General features: G+C 37.0%; 1 protein-coding gene across 1 annotated transcript; it reads left to right on the top strand.

Annotated features, from left to right (window-relative positions):
* The first annotated feature begins 6,200 nt into the window (after positions 1–6,200).
* On the top strand, positions 6,201–21,278 carry LOC137401081 (RAC-gamma serine/threonine-protein kinase-like). Its single transcript, XM_068087433.1, has 11 exons — positions 6,201–6,732; positions 8,319–8,513; positions 9,309–9,434; positions 9,524–9,635; positions 10,811–10,895; positions 13,023–13,220; positions 13,564–13,755; positions 17,343–17,471; positions 19,379–19,593; positions 19,829–19,916; positions 20,602–21,278. The coding sequence occupies exons 1-11, from the start codon at positions 6,615–6,617 to the stop codon at positions 20,845–20,847; spliced, it is 1,704 nt and encodes a 567-aa protein (XP_067943534.1). The 5' UTR covers positions 6,201–6,614; the 3' UTR covers positions 20,848–21,278.
* The last annotated feature ends 504 nt before the right edge of the window (positions 21,279–21,782 follow it).

Here is a 21,782-nt window from a genome sequence, read left to right as displayed (position 1 = left end):
GATATAAATGGTCATATTACCGTCCAAAATGCAGTCTTTGATACAATTGGATCTCGATAGTGGCTGTTGAAAGGCGTTTCGATATGTCGAAGGATATTTTGTTGGTTACATTCGTTAAACTAATAAAATTAGTAGGGAAAGTGTCTTTTAAAAAGTTTTCAAACCTCCATAGTTTTGCTTATTCTTGGGTGTTGAAGGACGCTACCACATGCCAATCTTCTAAGCATTAAAACTCAGTGTTTTCGGTTATTCAGAACCTCCCTTGATTACGTTACTACAATAGTTCCGGTTAGTTCAATGTTGACTAATAATACATGTATATGTAGGTATGAATGTGCTCTTATCAATACCTTCAAATTATCGATTGTATGAATAAACTAAATTGGTTTGACCCTTTTAAATGCATTCCGATTAGCCGCTGATTTCACCTTTTGGGCTTCATGATGACATGGATTACAGTACGCCATGTTTGCCATTGTTATGTGAAACATTTGGTTGTGGTCCATCCTTGCATATACCGTTTAGCATGAGAGTTTTCTGGAATGTTCTAATGGGTCAGTCAATTGGCTCACACTAGACTAGGTGAACATTGGGGAACTTCCCACCCAAGGGTGAGAACAGTGATGCATGGCCTAGCCTTTTAGGTTATACGTCAGTGTTTTTACCTTGCACTGTTCTGTACAAAGTTTTGATTACAAAACAGGATTTCTTGATAGAAAAAATGAATGGGGTAAAGTGGGTGTGTAAGAAAATATTTTAAGCGTATCTACCAACGATGCATAAATGGTAAATGAGGAACATTCAGTACCTCTGCTAAACATCAAGCTAAATTTTATTCCTATCAACAGAGTTCCATGAATCAACTTTTCATTCTTTCATTAATTTTGAAGGGTTGCTTTCTCTTGATCTAAAGTCAGTCTTTATAAATACTGCCATCTATATCGTAAATGTTGTAGCCCAAGATCGTCGGATGTTGTCCACAGAGTCATGATGCATCGTTGAGTGTTAGACAAAATTCCTTTTATGCAGTGTACTGTTTTATTATCGTGTTGCGATATATATTAGCGAATCGTATCACTTAGATGGTAGTAAGAGGTTTTTATCTCAGTAACAACCTTTAGCTTGTCGCGTTGAAGATAATAACTTAGACCTATTACTTCATATCTCTAGTTCTGGATAGTAAGCTTGAGTTTTATTAATGAATCAAAATCTAACAATGATAAAAACGATCTTTACTGTAATATGAGTCGTGTCCGTCATCTGTCTGTTCTAAGCCATGGCTGGAGGTTAAAATATGAGATTGCTCTAAACGGGAGTTGAACTCGCGACCTTCTACTTCGTAGAACCAGAACCCTAAAGCTTCACAGACTCTTGCGATCAACGGAAGTAGACCTATATATGGGAGCTCGCTCATTTCCAAACAAACAGGCCACGCCCACTATTTTTATATAAGTTATAATGAAGAGGCCGCAATATTAACCAACAAAAATTACTCCAATTGGCAGTCGCTCTGAAATTGATTGTTGTATTATACACCATTTGAAAGAGGACAAAACTCCCTACAAAAAGCTACCAATAATTTTTTGTCAAGAACGTAAAGTAAATGCAAAAAGGTGAGGTATTGAGAGCGAGGTATGAATATTCTGTTAGAGATCAGTATGTCGATCGGGTTTGTTTGGAAACAAACGTTTTTGTTTCCGGTTTTGGTTGCAGGACTCTGTGAAGCTATACGGCTCTGGGTAGCATGAGATTAAACTTATACCAATCGACAGCCTACTGCCATTTCAGAATAACCGTGCGCATAGTTATTCTCTGAGCTTTATCGGCACACCTGATGATCCCCCACAGCGCACTAGACTGCCTGTATACTAGTACATGTACTAAAGTAAATGATCTACATTTTTTCTCATGAAAAGTTACAGAGCAGATCGATCTGCCTAATTTTCCTCTAACCGTGCACAAAATCATAGCTTTGACTTAGCGTTACCAATATTCATATTTTCATCAGTACCGCGGCCAGATTATCATTCCTGGTTGATATATGGTACCTCTGTGTATTAGTCTGTAGATAAAATGGCTTCATCGTTTCAACCAGGCCTAAAATGGCTGCTATGGCCCATTCATAATCCTAACTGGTAGTATATTAAAAGACTAGATGGGAACTAATGGTAGCATGGAGAGGTTTTTCCTAGGTGCAGCTCACGTAGCATATTATAATCTACTTATACAGGAAGGGAGTTGTTTTGCCTATTATTCTCAGACGTAGAAATTCAGAAACAGCTAAGGGAGCTGGAAAAATTTACTTTTTGATAACCTGATCATTTACATGAAAATAATTAAAAGCTACAATTGAAGATGAACTTACACCATTTTTTTTAGAATTTACCAGAAAGTATCAGTATTTTTCTATCATTTGCGATTGTTTTTGATGTTTGAGGTGATCTGATTGTCAGGATGTTTTAAGATTAAAATCGATAAAACTTGATCGCAATTAAAATGCTTTCTAATGATTTGAATCAATAGAAAGCGCGATTGTGATGTCTATAATTGAAAAGCGATCGACAAAATAGAGATGCCTAATGCTTCAAGTCAAACGCAATATCCGATATGAACTATCGCAGCGATGACAACTAATGATGTCATTTTGTACATATTTTTAAAACAGCGCTAAAGCATAAAGTTTTTAGTAAATTTTATCGGAAAGTATCGATACTTTTCTATCATTTGCGATTATTTTTGATGTTTGAGGTAATCTGACAGCCAGAATGTTTTAAGATTAAAATTGATAAAACATAATCGGAATTAAAATGATCAGATCAAGTGAAACTGCCAGTATATGTTGTTAAGAGAGCGACAGGATAGAGATGTTTCAACCAGCATGCAATGGCCGGTATCAACTATCATAACAATAACAACTAGTTACGCCATCTCGCACATATTTTTCTTCTGAACGTTTTAATCAAGATCAAGTTTTGTTGATTTTAATCTTGAAACATCCTGGCAGTCAGATCACCTCAAACACAAAAAATAGTTGCAAATGATTGAAAAACACCGATATTTTCTGATAAAACTACTAAAATTTTGTGTAAGCTCATTTTTAATACAGGCAGATAATGATGTTAGCACAAATATAATTTTAGTAAATACTGAGTTCTCTTCCCCTCGCCTTTCAGCTTTGATAGGAATCGTTCATCGACTAAGCTGGGGAATAGCCAGTTTTACCACCTTAGTACTTAGTACTTGGTTTAGTATCTATACTAAAAATTAAGCTCTCACAAAATAAAAGTTGTCCTCTATCACCTAACCAAATAGTTGTAATTTAGATTTGCCTTTCCCTTCCCTTTGATATGGTGAATAAGCATTGTACATTCCTAGCAAGTTGTCTTAATGTATATCCTCAAAGTTTTATGATATCATATGAACTGTAAATTATGCTACTTTGTTGTTGTTGATGTTGTTGATAGTTTTAAATGTTGCGACCTCCATATAAAGTGACTTCACAGTCATAAATAAATAGCGGCAACCTCATGCAACTCATTTTCAGTAACAGTGTTAGTTAAACCCTTGTTGAGTAGTCCATGCTAAATAATGTTTTCTTTGTTAATATTGGTTTTTATCAACTTTAGGATGCTTTAAAGTTGATGCCGTTATTTGTAAGCAACGATGCAGAACAAAATAATTTATGTTCTATATCGGAGAATTTTATGGAAATTATATAAAAAGTTCCTCTTGTTCCTCTCATAGATAGCCTTTCTGCATATTAGGATGGGGTACTACTGGCAACACAGGCTGACGAAATGCATATTTGCGTAGGTATTTGCTAGGGCTGGTCACAATGATGCCATCAAATGATTGTAGTGTTGACAAGTAGATTGAACAATAAGAGTTGACCTCACTCATTTGAAGGCTGTGACGTCCTTGCTGGATTTTCCATTACCGTTATTCCAATATTGCTGTCATATTGATTGCCTAATATGGGTTATAAACAATTTGTGGTAGTAATAATGTTTTTTTGCAACCATTTGCAACGTAGAACAAATATGCTATGCGTTAATAATAAAAATGGTTGCGTATAGAAATGGTTAGTGTTTATGATAAGCATTAAACCGGTGAATGGAATTGGGTTTCAATATATTTAATAGCCTAAGGAATTGTCTGGAATCATGGACAGTTCTGAATTATACTTGTAGTCTTTACATGTCTGCTACAAGTGAGAATATTTTTTCGGTATAAATTTTTTGTCGTCATCGTAGTTTGAAAATGTATCGTATAGTTTGAAATTGATGGAATCAACAATTTCAGCCACTCATAGTGACAGTATATTGGTTTTATCTTTACTGAAAAAGACCAACATGTTCATCTCAGCACAAAGTGTGGACAATATGGTGCCGACCTATCATCAGAGGTTTATTGCGAATGACTCATTTCGACATTTCTTCTTGTCACCTTAGCAGAATTCTAGTCAAGATTCTGAAAGATATATTTGTTTATAACTATTTGCTCTAAAATCCTCACCTATGATACAAGATATTTAAATTTTTTTCAGGCAGAGAGGAAGTTGTTTAAGAAAACTCTTGGGATGATTTATTTATAGCCATATTAAGATGTTCATTGTTGCAAGCTAATTAAGAGCAAACAATCCGCTATCGATTTTGGCTGGCTAATGAAACAATCTTAAACACTGCAGTCGCTAAAGTTGAATTGCCGTGAGGTATTTCTATCACAATATACCTTTATTTATTACGTCTAAAATTGTATAATCAATTTGAAAAGTCGTGCACGGCGACGTAACCTTTATGCAGTTTGGAGCAGTCCGTTTAAAACCAGGCGGGAGTTATCGTGGTCTGGTCGTAAAGATTAGCCCTGCAAGAACTGCCGATTGCAAAGCGATACAGAGATCTTGTCCTTAGCTCGTGAGTTTTTCCTTTTGTTAAAAACAGCTTTGTGGACATAAAAATGTTTTGTTTTAAATAGTTCATTTGTTCCATTTTTAGGTCTCTATTTTCTTTGCACATTGTATATAAGCGTTTCAGTTTACTGACGCATGCCTTTAAAGAATCTAGAATTTGCTGCTTGAAGCTGCATGTCTTAAAAATGTTGCCAGTGCTGATTTTTGCAAACTAAAATTTCAAACTTTTCTTTTCCGCTTCGCATGGCATAATTTCATTGAAGCAACACAGCGCTGCTCATGAACAGGAAGCCAGTTGTAGATTCTCATTCATAAGCTATTTAAACACCCTCACTAGAAAACTTACCCTTTTTAAATAGTTTGCTTGGTTTTCAATTTGAAAACATGATAATAATTTTTCTTCGTTAAGCAATTCTTCAGTTGCAAACAATATCATTTGTGAAATACTCAACCTTTCATCTATTTCCCTTGACTTTTTAATATAGAAGTTAGAGCTGTTTTACGGCCAATTGTTATACTTACACATTTTCTTAGTGCCGACTCTGCAACATGCCAGGATTAATGGGTAAGTAGGTCAGCTCAAAATCTTCATGTATGAGTTGTTAAGGTAAGTTATAGAAAGGAATGTTGCATTTATATTTGCTGGTTGGAAGTTTTAGCTGTTATTTTATTATTCTGTGTTAGGGGGAGATCTGGTAATTCATTCTGGTTTGTGGCATTCCGCTTTATGTCCTCTCAGCCTATATAATTATATTTGCAAATATGTTATTACGCACGCTGTTAGAGAAGGGCACAGACCTACCAACGTAGATTACTTCAATAGCAGCTCACGGATATCTGGTCTGATTTGTTCAGATGTATCATAACGTGAAAAAGAATGAATAATATAAAATGATATGAATGGAGCACGATCAATTACCTGGTAACATCATCCTTAAACAAGCATGAAAAGTTTGGTTGGTTTTCACGCAAACTTTACTAACATCAACAAGCGTGTTTCAAGGGAGCTCTGGCATCAGATTTATCTCAAAAGTTTTGTGAAATTTTTACTGACTGAGAATTTGCATTAGGCCAAAAAGATAGATACGCCAATTTATTCGTTGACATCATTGAACACGTAGGCTTGCATTATTTTTGTTAGTAAGACATTGAAGAACTTCTGTGTCCTCTTTGTGGTTGGCTGGTTGCGAAGCTACTAGCGATATGATAGGTCTGTCAAACCACGCCTTGACTCATGTTGGTAAACAAGACGAAAACAAATGGAAACTGCGCTTGTTATGATTGGGATAATAGAGACTCACCATTCGCAGAGCATACTGTTCATTGTGTAACAAGCACTCAGTAACAAAGAGAGACAACATCCACAGCTGCTGAATTTAAAGAGGGATTAACAGTAATTGGTGAAAGCTGGACTCACATTTGACAAATTTTCGCGTAACGAAGCAATTTGCCCTTGACTGTTATTTCATCAAGCATTTTGTGTCGAATACGGGAGTGTACAGTCATTAAACGCACTTCGAACCAGGCATTTGGAGACAAAGGCTTGATGCATATGTTGAGAAGGTTCTCTTACAGCCAGTGTGAATTTGAAAATTATGCAGAAGCATCCTAGTACGAAATACTTTGAGTAAATAAGAACATTCGGTTGGCATCTGGGACTGCGAGCATCACGATTGATTTGTATATTATTAACACAAACTGCAAAATGGTTTTATTAAACACGGAACGTATTGACTCCGGGGATACAGAGCAATTTCCATCGTTATACTCAAATGAAGTCAGAGAAAAAAAGCGGTCTCGTCGTTTCAGCACAAAGCTCAGAGGTAAGTTGATTAAAAGTCTGACTATAGTCTCTGGTCTAGACTAGTGTTACGTCAGCCAAGTGGAAGAGAAACATTTGCTGCTCTTGTTATGCCGAGTAGAAACGATATAAGGTAGGTACTTGCAGTCAATTAGCTCTGCTTATCCTGGTTTAATGTTATCTTTCTTTCAAAGTGCAGAGTCGTTTGTTTCTATAGCGTGTTTACTGCCTGAACCGGACAGCAAAAAGTTCAAACCTCGAATTGCATCCTATTGCCGAATGGTGTTAGGTGCTATCTGCCTCATCCTTACTTTGTGGTTGATTTCCAAGGAAACCTACAGTTTTTGGTTAGCAAAGCGTATGGGCAGACTGTGAATTAATAACTGTTTCATCAAAATGTTTACCGCTTAATGTAGCAGGTTTGCAAAGAATTTGCTCTAAGTCAATGGTTTTAGCAAAGGCTAATCCGGTTTGGTTATACCAACTTGTCAATTATAGTATTTAACGGAAATGACACTAACCCACATGTTTTCCTGCGTCAACACGACTGCTAAGCTCAAAACATCCTTTTTATTGCCGACCAGCTGATTTCTCTCTACGACTGGTGGTTGTGCTTCAAAAAGGGTAAACATTTTTAGTGGCCAGTTTTTGTTGTTTCACCGAAGAGGACATTGATGATTAGCTTACTCAAAATTTTTGTAGATTTCATCAGAAAGTACTGGTATTTTTCTATTATTTGCAATGGTTTTGATGTTTGAGGTGATCTGACTGTCAGGTTGTTTTAAGATTAAAATCGAATAAACTTGATCGTGATTAAAACGCTCAGAAGAAAAATACGTGCGAAATGACGTCACTATTTGTTCTCATTGCTATAGTTGATATCGGCTATTACGTTCAAGTTGCAGTGTTACGTGTCTCTATTCGATTGGTCTTTTGAAATTATAGACGTCATAATCGCGCTTTAGATAGATCTGAGCATTTTAATCTCGATCAAGTTTATACGATTTTGTTTTTTAAACTTCCTGGCAATCTGATCACCTCAAACATGAAAAATTTGAGGGGATCAGATTGCGAATGATCAAAATCACAAATGGTGGAAAAATGCTGATATTTTCTTATAAAATATACCGAAATTATGTGTCAGTTCATCTTTAAATTAAGGGTCAAATTCGCTTGAAAAACTGATTATAAAAATAACGTCACTAGTAGCAGTGGTCATAGATCGGCATGCATGTATAAACTACAGTTTTTAGGGTCAAAGATGAGGTGCTTTCTAGGATTTGAGATTCCTAAAAACAGAAAGTGTAATAGCGAAAAAGCTGAAAAGAACGCTTGTCCAAGTCAGTTGCGTTTGGTCGAGCTTCAATATTGTCAGATATTGAATGCGGTATTTTATTGAAAAAAACTATTTTGTATACTGCCTCAATATGAAGCCTTTACACCATCGGACTTTTTCCGTTCATCAAACATATCACGGCTTTGGTAAAATTACGCGCTGTCTAACATAAAAGTATGGAAACACGTTTTGTATGAATGAAAGGGCTACTTGGCAAAGTCCTATATTTTGTTGCCCCAAAACTTTATTTCTATATACACTTCTTCTTGCAGCACTGCTGAGGACCTCTGCTGGCAGCACCCGATCACCTTCTCTTTCTTCAGTTGATGAGGCACACAGACCTCGTAGCAACTCATCACCAGATTATTGTCTAGAAACGATGGCTGGCAGCACAATGGATTCGGCAGCAGCTATGGCTAGCGTAAACAATGCCACCATAATGAAACAAGGATGGTTGCAAAAGAGAGGTGCGGCATTTATTTATCTCTAACCAGGGAATACAATTCGGTTTGATCTGTCCGTATCAATTAAGTTTTGTATCGGAGTATGATTTTTTTGGCCTTATCAAACTTTCAAGGATTGTCCAGATGTATGCTTTTATTTTTTATAAAATATGGATTTGATATTTTTCATACAGTATTCTCCAAAATTAAGTTTTACTATTTCACTTGATAGAGTTGTCGGTGTGGGTTGTTGTGATGTTGTTTATTCCCTAAGTGATGCGAATCGAAAAATACTTTAGCAGTTGGGTGATAACATGCTTCTAACAAGAATTGTGGATTTGTTGGTCAACAGAGGTGACTGTCCGTCTCATCAATTTCGCCTTGTCAGTTTTGACAGTGTTCACCGGCTACTGCACTAGACTAACCCTTATCGATAATCCTCGCTACCTAAACACGACAAATTACTACTTCAAGTTCATGGCCTCTCCTCACTACCGCATACACATCATTTATTTTAGGGCATTCTTGTTTACAAAAGACTTTCCCTTTGTTAGTTTTATCACTCATGGCAATGTTGGCAAGTTTGCAGGAAAAGTGTTGTTTATAGTGAGGCACACTGAGGATGTGCCAGTGAGTCACGCTGTCTCATTTTCCTAGCGTGTCTTCATTGTTTAATGAATGTTTTACCTTATCTTTGTTACGTAACAAGCGTTTCCTATCGAGGATGGATGAGTTCTTCCAACCTTTTTTTCTAGAAGAAAGCTAGTTAGCTTGGCTATTGTAATATTATGGTGATGCGTTACTGTTTGTAATGTGCAGGTGAACATATAAAGAATTGGCGACCTCGCTATTTTATTCTCTGGGATAACGGAGTCTTTCTAGGTTTTCGATCCAAACCGGAAGAATCATCTTATGAAGACCCCCTTAATAACTTCACTGTTCGAGGTATGTTTAAGACCTTGAAAATTATCTTCTATCAACCCAATTTTTTATTATGTCCTGTTTGCTGTTTACCTGACTCTGCTCTTTCACAGATTGCCAAGTACGTAAGACAGACAAACCCAAACCGAACACTTTTCTTGTCAGAGGCCTGCAGCTGACGAATGTCGTAGAGCGTATGTTTTGTTCGCAAAACAGTGAAGACAGGTATTGTCTTACCTTAGTTATGAATCTTTGCTATAATCTTATATACAGTAATTGCTCATTAATTTGGATAATCGTGAATGACGCCCCTGGAAAATTAAAATCCGTGAAATGCTAAAAAACTCATAAAATCAAGTCACTTTTTCAGTCATAAGCATTTACTCCTTGTTTCTTGGGTCCATTAAACAATGTTAAAGGTCAAGGGCATTTAAGAGGCTTGATGAAAGGTATCACAAGCGCTTGACTCATTTACACTTAATAATGCGTTATGGAAAACGGGAACGGAGGCTTCTCACTGGGCCTGAGTATGAGACAGATTTATGTATTTATTCATATATTTTAATATATTTTAATTCTTTTTTACCCCACGAAGTACTGAAGCTGCGAGAGCAGAGCCGGGAAGTAGCGAGAGATCACTGTATCAAGATTTTATAACTAGAATCTTTGCATGCTGCGATACGATGTTCTGTAAAAATTGGAAGTTTAGTGAATATGTTTGTTTAAACAGTATATGTGGTTCCTAATAAACTTTATTAAAATCATATGTATAGAAAATCAAATAGTGCATAACAAAGATAAATAATTAATTTTGCGATTTGCTGAGTTTTCATGTGACCGTCGTACATGGTTACGCTACATTATTAAAAGCTGTGCTCAGGCAGCTGATGTTATTATTATTCTGCCTGTCTCGCCTCAGGCTGCTACCTTGCTGTAAGATATAATCAGGCTGAGAATATTATGAGAACTGAATTTATAATAATGGCTATCACACCAACAGCAGCATGTTATATGAATGCTAGTCGTGTTATGTGAATGCTAGTCGGGCATTAGGTTGACTGTACTCATGTAATGATAGATCTCATGAAATGACTTTTTGGATATATTATACCGCTAAAGGCTTCCCATGCTTTGTAACTGCGTAGTAGTTGTAGCTCTTTTCTGAGAAAATTGATAATAGCATCACTAGTACATCTGTCTAAAGTTTTTAGTATGACTCCTGTCGAGTTGTTTGAACCTAGCGTTATGCAACAGTTAGTGGCAGCATCTGTGATTTGACTCCATAGGCAATTTTTGAGATAAAGAGAATTGGTGGCCGTTTATAAACCTTTGTTAAAGTCACAGATACTTAATTGCTGTTGCACTCGTTGTTACTCGCACTTTGCTGGTCACTTTTGCAGGGAAGAATGGCTGTCAGCCATAGAGCACACAGCAGAAAAACTCGGTAGAGACAGGGGTTTGGTAAAGAAAGTTTCCCGGAAAGTGGTGAGTCTTTCTCTCTCAGACCTTGTCGATGTATTCCGAAATCGGTGTGTCACAATGTGTTGACGTGATGCGATACGATATTGCAGAGTGTCGTGCATTAAAAATTAAAGATTTGATTCATTGAGGTTTCTTAAGTTATTTCTGAGTTGCGACACAAATATTAATAGGCAAAACTCCATAATTGCCACAGCTTCATTCATGGCTTCATTCATGGCTGTCGTGAGAGTTTATTGAATAAAGATGTCACAGTCCCATTCTCCTGCGGCGTACGAAGCCTCCGTGGCATTCTCAGACAAGAGGATGTAAAAAAGCAGATGTAAATGAGCTTGAAACTGGTGGTCTAAATTTCTGACAGATACCAGGAGAGATTAGCCTTCATGAGTTCATGAAGAGAGCATGTTTCTTGTACATTCATTAATTTTTATATAAACAATACTAAAGAAGCTCATAGCTAGGCTGGGCAGAGTACGCTTCAAACTATTCCATGTGGTTTTTTCTGTGAACTAAGGCTAATGTTTGGGTAACCAAGTGGTGCAAATGCCAGGCCTGCCTGTTTACTTGCACTCTTCATCAACAGTTCAGGCGAGTTCACCAATGTCTTCCTTCAGACTCATCATAACAATTTTGCTGCTAAAGCTACTCTTTGATAGGCAAAGATAACTTCTGTACCAAACGTGTGTGTCAGAAAGGATGGTTGTGACGCATTTGTCATACAGTTAGTTTTAAACCCGCTGATGATCCAGTGGGTGGTGGGGAGGCGTTTGGAAGGCGGTAGTATTCTGCTTGGTGTAGCATGTGTGTAGGGAAGAAAAAGAGATGAATTTTGTTCACTCTGGTTCACCGATGTTACACTTGATCGTGACGAATGGTTCCTTTGTTGTTAGAATGTCAAGATAATGTTTTCTTATAGCGTCTGCAGATTACTTGCCACCATGTTAAATTATTAAAAAATTATAATGAAATTGTTTGCGTTAAAGGAAAGAGCATCTACAAAACCGGTCGGTAGCTTGAGTGCGATGGTTTGATAACCCTGGTGTGTGACTTGTTCTACCACACCTTTGGTCGTGCATTCATTTTTGTCTTGCTTGTGATGGCACTGAAGCTAATCTAGCGACTTTTAGCTTTCCTCGAGCATAGCTTGCAATCTTAGCATGTGTTCATCCTATCAACCCCTACCATTGCTTTTATTTGTCATAATGTCTCAACAAATTACCGCTTAACATGCAGGACTTTGAAGTGTTTATTTGCACTTTACTGGAATTCGATAGAGCGAATCTCACCAGTCGCTGTTCTAAGTGTTTATTGAAATGTTTCAGTGTTCAATAGAGAGTATAGATTGAAGTATTTTATTTTCGGTCCAAGTTAGACATTGTGCCCGTAATTGTTTTGTTGTTATTCGACATTTGGCATTTCCCCAAAATGATGTTGTTGCCCTTGCTTGAATCATGGCGAGTCCTGAGTCTGTTTACTGGTTTACTGTATGAAGTAAAACGCAAAGAGCATCCTTACATCTTGTGGTGCTCATCCAAAATGCTGGTACACCCTTTATACAATGTGTATCGGGTATAGTGGTACGGCTTAGAAAATACTGCAGCTTAGACGCTCATAGAGATAACAAATTTGAGGTGTACTGGGTACGGCTGATGACAGCCAAGCCTTTTATGGAAAATATTCTTGTTGTGGATATCATGTTGTTGACAAACAGTGCGATGCACCCATTCATCAATGGAGTCGACAATGCACTGTTGTTGCATTATAATATCATTTTGTCCAATTTTTATTTGACTCCCGCTGCAGATAATGGAGTGTGAGCAGCTGATCGGTCTGTAGTATGTACGCTGCAGCAGACACCAATAAGTAGATTATGTCTGCGCAAGCCAGCTCCTGTCGTCTGCGAACAAAGGCGTCGACTGGAAAACAAGCCACTTTATTATGTAACACTTCACATTTACGATGTTGTTTGTTTTGCTAGAGTTATAGGACAACAGCTTTGCATCAATGCAACCGTCTACGAATTCTTCATCTGAGAATGTCTTATTTTGTGACGGTTGCACTCATGATGACAAACATAAGTAATTGGGACAAGGATTGGGCCAAACAGCTTATTCATGTTTATTGTGTTGACAGACCCTTGACGATTTTGAGTTTCTGAAGATGCTTGGACATGGCACATTCGGAAAAGTGATATTGTGTCGAGAGAGAAGGTCAGCTCATTTGTATGCCATAAAGATTCTCAAAAAGTCAGTCATAATCCAGAAGGATGAAGTGGCTCATACACTGACAGAAAATAAAGTTTTACAGGGGACCCGTCACCCTTTTCTCACGGTAGGTCGTTCTGCTCGCTATAGATGTATTGCGTTTCAGAAGAAATTTCTTTTGTAGCAAACTGTTGATGAACTATTACTAGGTTGTTGATTAGTGAATTAGCCTGATCTGACACAGTCCATGTGACAGTATATTTAGTCAGGTGTAATATTAAAAAATACTTACTAGGTTAGATGCTGACCTCAACATTCTATTTAAAGAGAATCACCTATCATTGAAGTAGCCATTTGCCAGCCCATATGAGCCAGCTGTTTGGTTTTGGTCAACATAAATCTACTGTTTTAATTACTTCATAGTTAGTTTTCCTTAGCTAATATATTGTAAAAATCTATTATTTTATCAGGAGCTGAAGTACTCCTTCCAGACACCGGACAGGTTGTGTTTTGTTATGGAGTACGTCAATGGCGGGGAGTTGTTTTTCCACTTGTCACGAGAACGGGTGTTCAGCGAAGAGAGGACCAAGTTTTACGGAGCCGAAATTATATCAGCCCTTGGATATCTTCACCAAAACAACATAGTCTACCGAGACCTTAAGGTCAGCACTGCAACGCTTTGTTGCCTACTTCTTGTAAAGGGTTTCAACGGGGCAATCTGCTTGCCACATAAGACTACCTGGTGATGCATATTTCTCAATATTAATGTAATGCATTTCAGGTGGCCCCAGTTTTTCCCTCTCTTCTTACATCTTTTAGACATCATTCAGGGTAAGACCACCAACATGGATGCCAATAATATAGAGATTGCGAAATTGCATGAGATTTTTATTCATACCAAAAATTTAACATCACTAATAAAAATAGTATTTATGAAAAAATAATTGATTGTGGCTTTTAGTTTTGTCTTACACAAGGCTCAATGCTCTTCCCTGATCTGATCTTTCTCTCAATCAAATAGCAACTTAAAGAAGCCCACTGAACACAGAATGCGGATGAATACCAGGGTATAACTTTCTTATATCTACTTGTTGTGTCTAATTACATCGGCATCTACAAGTGAAGAAATAGTTGGCACCTCGTGTGAGAAGGCCACCGTTTGAAACCGAACCAGGCTTGTTTTGGTCTGGGCTGCCTGCGTAGTGATGTGCTTTGACAGCATCCACTGCTTCTAGTTTTCCAGGTCGGCAGGTGAAAACGCAGAACGTTTGCCTTTCACAGCCTTCATCAAGTTCCGCGTTTCCAGTTTGATATAATGGAAGGAAACAACGTTGTGTTTCATAGCCTCGATGGTGTTTCATGCTTCCAATTTGTCATAATGAAAAAAAATAGTTGTTTTTGTAAAATATTGCTAAACCTAAAGTTTCTGTTTTAAAATGTTTTGTTGTTGTTATCGCCATGCATGCTTTTATTCACCAACATTGGTCAGATGACCTGCTTGTTTATGTCAGATGATGAGGATAAACACCAACCGCATACTTATTGAACTACAATATTGTTATTTTTTGTGGATGGTACTACACCCTGCAGGCATGTTCTGCCATCTTGCATAACCAGATATGAAGTTTCCTAGGATACTGACACTTCTTTCAGGAAACTACCATTAAGGGCATGTTCCTGATCTAATGCTGCAAATTTAATTCGTACTAAAATGATGCAGAAATTCGATATTTTCTGCGTTTTTCAACTGTTTAGAAGAAGTCTTTACTGTGGATCACCCAACTTCAACAAATATATTACTCGGAGATAATATCGTTTGGAAGCAGTTATTTGATTATATTGTCATAGTGCATCCTCTGCTGAAGGCTTGACTGTATATGATAACATATATGTAATTATGTATATAGGCTAGGCTATATACATATTGAAGTTCAGTTATATACTTGTACTGTATACTTTAGCGGTGTTGGTCGACATTTAGAAAAATTTCTAATCGAGGCGTGAAATCTGTGCCGCCTGTAAAACCATAAGCATAATTGTTACAAATAATTACTTTTTGGTTGTCCATTGTTTAAAATTGCGCTCCTAAAACCCTCTTGCAGACTTCAGTCAATATTAAATATAAAAACCCCACATTGCCTGAATAAACATGCCTGGGTTACATTAGCTCGTATATAGTGCTAGAGGTCAAACACACCGCTAGTTTATCATTTGTTTTCTATGAGAGTAACCTAGAGAGTGACAAGATTCAAGGGTGAACATTTGGGGCTGAAATGATGCTGGTTGTTTTAATATTGTCTTAAATAAACTCGTGTGAAAACTCACCTTAGCTAAATTAAATTGAAACCCTTGTGATGGTCATACATACATATGTATGTATGTACATATGTACATAGGTATGTACATACGTACCTATGTACATACATACGCACATATATGGCTTAGCTAGGCTTGCAAAGAGGTAAATTCATAAATGAAATAATATGGGAGTAATCCAAGGAAACAAAAACTACATGTCATGTGTGATTGGCTAATCAGAGGAAAACAGAAAGTACGTGTCATGTGTGATTGGCTAACCAACTGCATTCAATACACTTCTCTAAAATTGATGGCTAACTGGCAGCACAGGTGACGTCAGATATTTGGTTTTTAGTCAACTCTTTTGTAAGCTCTTCTGGTAGGTAGACTAAATGCTGTATAGTCCGTAATTGTGCATATAAGACTCACTTTTACAAATGCTGTTTATATCCTTGTGTGGCAAGGCATATCCAGTGTTTTCACCTTCTCATCAAGTCAAAATATTATTTCAGCGAATGTTTTGATTGGCAGTGACAGTACATACATAATTTATTCCCATATCTTATATATCATGTTCCACCTCATTGGCCATTAGCTTACGTAACAATTAATTCGTCTTGTGCCAACGTGGCAAATATACACATTCTTGCTTTCTCGTATGGCCTTTCACCAGGTGTTTCTGGCACCGCAAACTATTCCTAGGTTTTACACAAGTTTTATGATGTTGTTTTTCATGGCTTTTATTTGTCAGAAAATTTTCCATATATATATTTATAGACAGGCAGTTGCGGTATGCAAGATGCCCGCAAGCTGCTTTTGGATGTTAAGCTTAGCCCCATCAGTTATTATGTTATTCATTCGTGTGCAGTTTTCTCAAATTGGCTTTTTTTAGAATCTACTGCAGTGGTTCTTAACCTTGTCGGCCACACTGAATCCCACTCGTTTCATATCCGCTTTTATCAAACTTTTCTTTATTGAAAAATAAAATGGGATTTTCTTTACATTCATTATAGGTTTTATGTTTTACTGGATAAAAAATTAACTGTACATTGACATCATTGTGTTTAAAAAAACAACACTAATGCAATGCAAGAACTCATAACAAAATACATATCTTTTTATTAAAACACGACCTTGCAAATAAGTATAACTTCTGCTGCTGTCTTTAACATACCTCCACCGAACTCCTTAGACTGACTCACTGAACCCGTAGTGTTTGATTGAACTGAGAACCACTGATCACTTGTATCAATACTTTATCATACAGTTATATTTGCTTTGTCACTTTTGGCATTGTTTCTACATTAGAGGTTGTGAAGGTTTTGTTATTTATTAAAATACAGTATTGTAAATGTTCGGTACAAGCAAACGATATGCGTAAGCCATTGGTTCATTCCGATGTGCTCCGTCTTCGCTCCATTTTGAAAACTTGAACACGTTTTGTATGTTGATTGTTTCTACGCCGCCCGTACAGTTCATGACCCCAATGGTGAGCCATGCCCTAATAAGCCCCAGTCTTGTGACTGGTTGACTAAGAGCAATCACTAATACCACGACTTGCGTCACGACTTTTTAAGGCAGTTTTTGTTACATGCATTCATGAACTTTGTAAGAACTCTTTGGTAATTCATAGCCAATTTAATGGTTGGTTTCGCAAAAAATATATCTGGAAGTGATTATGTAAAACTTTTTAACCTTAAAAGTCTGACAAGTTCACCCTGTTTTTCCTCCCGTAGGTTGAACCGAAGGTTACCTGTCAATAGCAAGATTAGCGAGATTTGATATTTTCATCGTTTATAATCTAGCATGTCTCTTGGCAAAAGCTTCACTAAGGTTTCCGCATTTCCGCATGTACAAAATATTTTTTACATTTTATGTATCTGACAGACCTTTTACTGTTCTGCTATAATTGTAGTCGCTTTAAGTGTATTTATAATTTTTCATGTTCTAGCTGGAAAATCTGCTATTGGACAAAGATGGACATATAAAAATAGCTGACTTTGGTCTCTGCAAAGAGGAGATGTCATATGGTGCCATGACAAAGACGTTTTGCGGGACCCCTGAGTATCTCGCTCCTGAGGTCAGTAACTAGTACTTCATCTGCTTTTTAGCCCTAGTTGTAGCCTTGACCTTTTATTTGTGTTAAGAAACACTATTGCATCGGTACAATCAGTTAGTGCTTGCATTGTGTGAAACTAGCTGAAATATAACTGAAAACGCATGTGGTTTCAATCACCTTATACTTTAATGCTTTTGGAAGGAAACAATAGTTTTGCTCATAAATAGTAAATATGTGATAATAACCTCCCACTCAGTTTAGTTTGGCCCGGACTCGGGATACTGAGGCATAGAAAAAATACAGTTGTTGTATTTATCGAAGAAAAGGAATTCCACACACTACAATCTGAAAAATTACAGTCATGCTAAACTGTTGAAGATAGTAAATATTTTTTTACCCATCTTGATGACTGCAGCAAATTTCATCATTGCTTTGCGGCCTCGGAGGATTTCAGATAAACAAACATGCCTAGCTCTCTTTTTGGATTGTCATGACAAGGATGGGAACTAGTGTCTATCACAACAAACCATATTGTTTTGCCTAGCCAACAGTGCAAATTCCATCTTGTTTGGTCCTAGTGGAGTTTTGAAGAAATGCTCGTAACTATGCGGAGTAGTTATTGTGCCAATGTCCATGACACCAGTTTCGGCAACAAAAGGCCAATAAATAGAATGATTGAAAAAAATCTAGTCTTGAAATCTCCCTCCAGCTAAAACTCTACAACATTAGATCTGATATGCATATGATTTCAAAATACTGATCGACCTGATTGAGAAAATATTGCTCATGGAAGAAGTCAGCAAAATAGTAAATATGTCGATAATTTACATACACGCAAGGCTAAGTCATCTATTCTTGCTCTAAACTATTCTTGATGTTTACTCGACTGTCACAATCGTTACTTTGATGTTCAACAATGCATGAAATTTGACATTGCTGATCAGATTGTACTGTCATTGACCAGCCATTGAATATGGCAACTTGACATTTTATTTTGGTCATGGGCAGCACGTAATCGCTAAAGTCACTATTATCCACTTCTAAGTATTTCTAAACTACCAGTTCGTTTGCTGAAAATTGAATTGTTTATGATTTTCCACAATTTTCTAGTTCGCTGAATGAAAATCCAACTGCATAGAGAAATATTTGTCTGAAAAAAGATTAATGACATAAGCGTGCTGATTTTAAGCAATTTACAAAATTCGTTAACTAGTTTTGCGTTTCTTTAAAATTATGAAGCCCCAGTTTCAATAAGCACAATTTTATGAAATGACCTGTTTATCGCAAATTGAGCTGCCGGAAATATCGCTGGTGTAAAGCTGAACAAATAGATTTGTTCAATCAGCTTCCGAAACTGCACAGTCACTATTAGATTCGTCGAATCGACTTTTTACACTGTGGCAAAGAAAAAGTATCAACTAGTGATTGACTCGTCATTTCATAGCCGACATACGGATTGAACAGAAATTGTGATTTCTGAGTCTACGCTGAGATTTGCTGTGGCATATCTTCCTTGAAACTCAAATTGTAGCCTTGTTGCCGAGCAGACAATTTTATACCAAACTTATTTCATATGTGTGTATGTAGGTTTATATAGATTCTCAACAATATAGTAATTGCTAGTTTATGTATCTTTCTTATAAATGATGTTTCTTTCCCTTTGTCTTGTTGGTGCAAAATTAGCTGTTGTCACAATGGCGTCTTTTCATTCCGTAACATTTTAAACAAGCAAGTTCTGCTACGAAAAACGTATAAGTTGTTGATCTCCAGTGATCTACCGCTGCCAAATCGGGTTAGCTATACGAATGGTTAGTTCCAAGAGCTGTTGCGTTTTTTTTTATAACCAACTGTGGACGTGTGCAAGTTTACATTGTGATAGTTGTAACAATTTCATGTAGTGTAATTTTTGATTTTCAATTTATTAACAGGTTTTGGAGGACAATGACTATGGCCGCGCAGTCGATTGGTGGGGCACAGGGGTTGTCATGTACGAGATGATGTGTGGGCGACTTCCCTTTTACAACAAAGAGCATGACACGCTTTTTGAGCTAATCGTCACACAAGACGTAAGGTTTCCGAAACGACTCTCGAAAGAGGCCATTTCTCTTCTCAGTGGACTACTACAGAAGGTGCCCCTAAGAAGGTTAGTCAGAACTGTGGAATATTGATGGAGTAGAGGTGTGCTTTTAAATCCAAGTAGGAAATGGCTAGTTTTAAAAAAGGTACCAACTTGTATAGTGCATGAGGTCGTCACCTCCATTTACTTTATGAGCTTTTACTGATTCGCATCGGACAATAGACTAGTTAACTGTTGTCAACTAGTCATGAGATCCTGTTTAGCTACCGATTTAAAGGATTTTGGATTTGCTATCTTGTAGATTGGGTGGTGGACCAAATGATGTTCTGGATATCAAGGCGCATGAATTTTTTGCGAACACCAATTGGGAAGATCTGTACCACAAAAGGGTATGTACCTGCCATCATTCCACTTGATTAAGTATTGCACGTAGACATGGTAGACACGGTTTAACATAATCGTCTGGGCGTTTGGATAAAAGATAACGGAACAAAATGATGATGTAACATTCTAGGTTTTTATATTGTGGGTAAAACATTGCTAAAAACATTTTGAAAAGTGATTTTTTGTTATCCGTGTTCTAGCGCATCATCAATCATGTTTGTAAGTGTGGTGTATTTCTGCAGTAAACAACTGGTAAAATATGAAATAATGTCACAATAATAAATCAGTAATCCATCATTTTGTTAAGGAAGAACGAGAATAACGTACGTCAATAGAGATAACCCATAATAGAAGATTTATGGTGACCAATAGGTTTTCGATAGTTCGTCAACAAATGACACTATAAATAGTTGCATATAGTAAAATTACGACTGGGTATATCACGTTGTTTCAAGGAAGCAACGTCTCCCACAGATACCAATCAGCTACTCCAACAAACAATGGTAGACTACTGGGTGGCACGTATTGGCTCATCCAAACTTCCAAACACTGTTTACAATATATCACGGGTTAATGCTGAATCATAATGAGTTAATACCTTCTCATGTCTGAGCTTACAATGGTTCTCCTCTGATTCACCACAATTCTCTTCATGCAACCTCTACAATGATATTTTTCTTGCTTTGACAGGTTACACCTCCATTTAAACCTCAGGTAGAATCTGATACAGACACCAGATACTTCGACAACGTCTTTACTGGTGAGTCAGTTCAGCTGACTCCTCCAGATAGCAATGCTATGGAAACAGATGATGATGAGCTGCCCCATTTTGAACAGTTCAGTTTTCACGGCAGCTCGCAAAGTTTGAGCAGCTTTCAACTGAATACGAGTACACGCAGTCTCAACAGCCTTCATAGCCTCGGGGGCTTACTTTAAAGACAGATCTAGTTTTTCTATACTGAAATCTTTTAAAATTTTATGTGAAATAAGGGAGGCTACGATCATTTAGTGATAATGCAGTGAGGGGAAAATGTCTGAAGGAGTTACTAAAAAATTGCTAGTAGAATTCTGTTTCAAGGTTGTAGTGAAACGTATGTTTGAGTTATGGCTGTGTACATATTCATGGCATCCAATCACTGTTTGTTTTCTATAGTAAACAAACTAAGTTATTAGGGTTGGATAAGTAAATTTAAGTATAATTTATTGCCTTTTTCATGCGTCTTTCTATCAATACTATCAATATCTCGGTATTGACTCTGCTGGTTGTCGTAAAATTTTTATTTCTTGCTAATTTAAATGTATCATATTTTACATATAACTAGATGTCGACTAATTTATGAAGCTAAATAAAGAATCAATTTTGTTGATGTGCACAGCTTTATCATTTCTTACCCTGCAAAAAATCTAGAATTCCTCTATTTGTTATTTTCAAGGTCGTATCGAAATATTTGCAAAACCTCACAGGTAAACATGAATATACCAGCTAGTATGGTGCTCTCAGCGAAAGTTAAACAGCACACAACCAGGTGACACTCCGGCAAAGCTGGTTTTGACATTTGCGACATGTAGGATTCACGTAGGTTTCAGGGTTTTGTTCAGGATGTCAGGATTTAGTGGTGGTGCCATGTTTAATATGACTTTCACACAGCTGGCTTCAAATAAAATACGCCATTAATTTGATGATACGAATAGTTCAACATGCTATTTAGGTAAAGCAGGGACATCTAGTGGGTTTATGGGCGTAGTAAATAGGTCAGCATAAGAATGGCGGTTATCTCACGATTATACCATTTTGAACTTGCACTAATCAAAATGCTAAAAAGCGTTCGGTGCTATGACCTTGTTCTCACTGTAACAATGATGTACAGTTT

This window comes from Watersipora subatra, chromosome 7, assembly GCF_963576615.1.
Source record: "Watersipora subatra chromosome 7, tzWatSuba1.1, whole genome shotgun sequence".
NCBI classification, from domain to species: domain Eukaryota; kingdom Metazoa; phylum Bryozoa; class Gymnolaemata; order Cheilostomatida; family Watersiporidae; genus Watersipora; species Watersipora subatra.
This window is presented reverse-complemented; position numbering and strand designations above follow the sequence as displayed.

Excerpts from the sequence above, each read along its gene's own strand:
- LOC137401081 (XM_068087433.1), top strand. The coding sequence starts at position 6,615 with ATGGTTTTATTAAACACGGAACGTATTGACTCCGGGGATACAGAGCAA. Across the intron at positions 9,435-9,523 it reads TAATAACTTCACTGTTCGAG|ATTGCCAAGTACGTAAGACA; the intron begins GTATGTTTAAGA and ends GCTCTTTCACAG. Across the intron at positions 10,896-13,022 it reads AGAAAGTTTCCCGGAAAGTG|ACCCTTGACGATTTTGAGTT; the intron begins GTGAGTCTTTCT and ends TTGTGTTGACAG.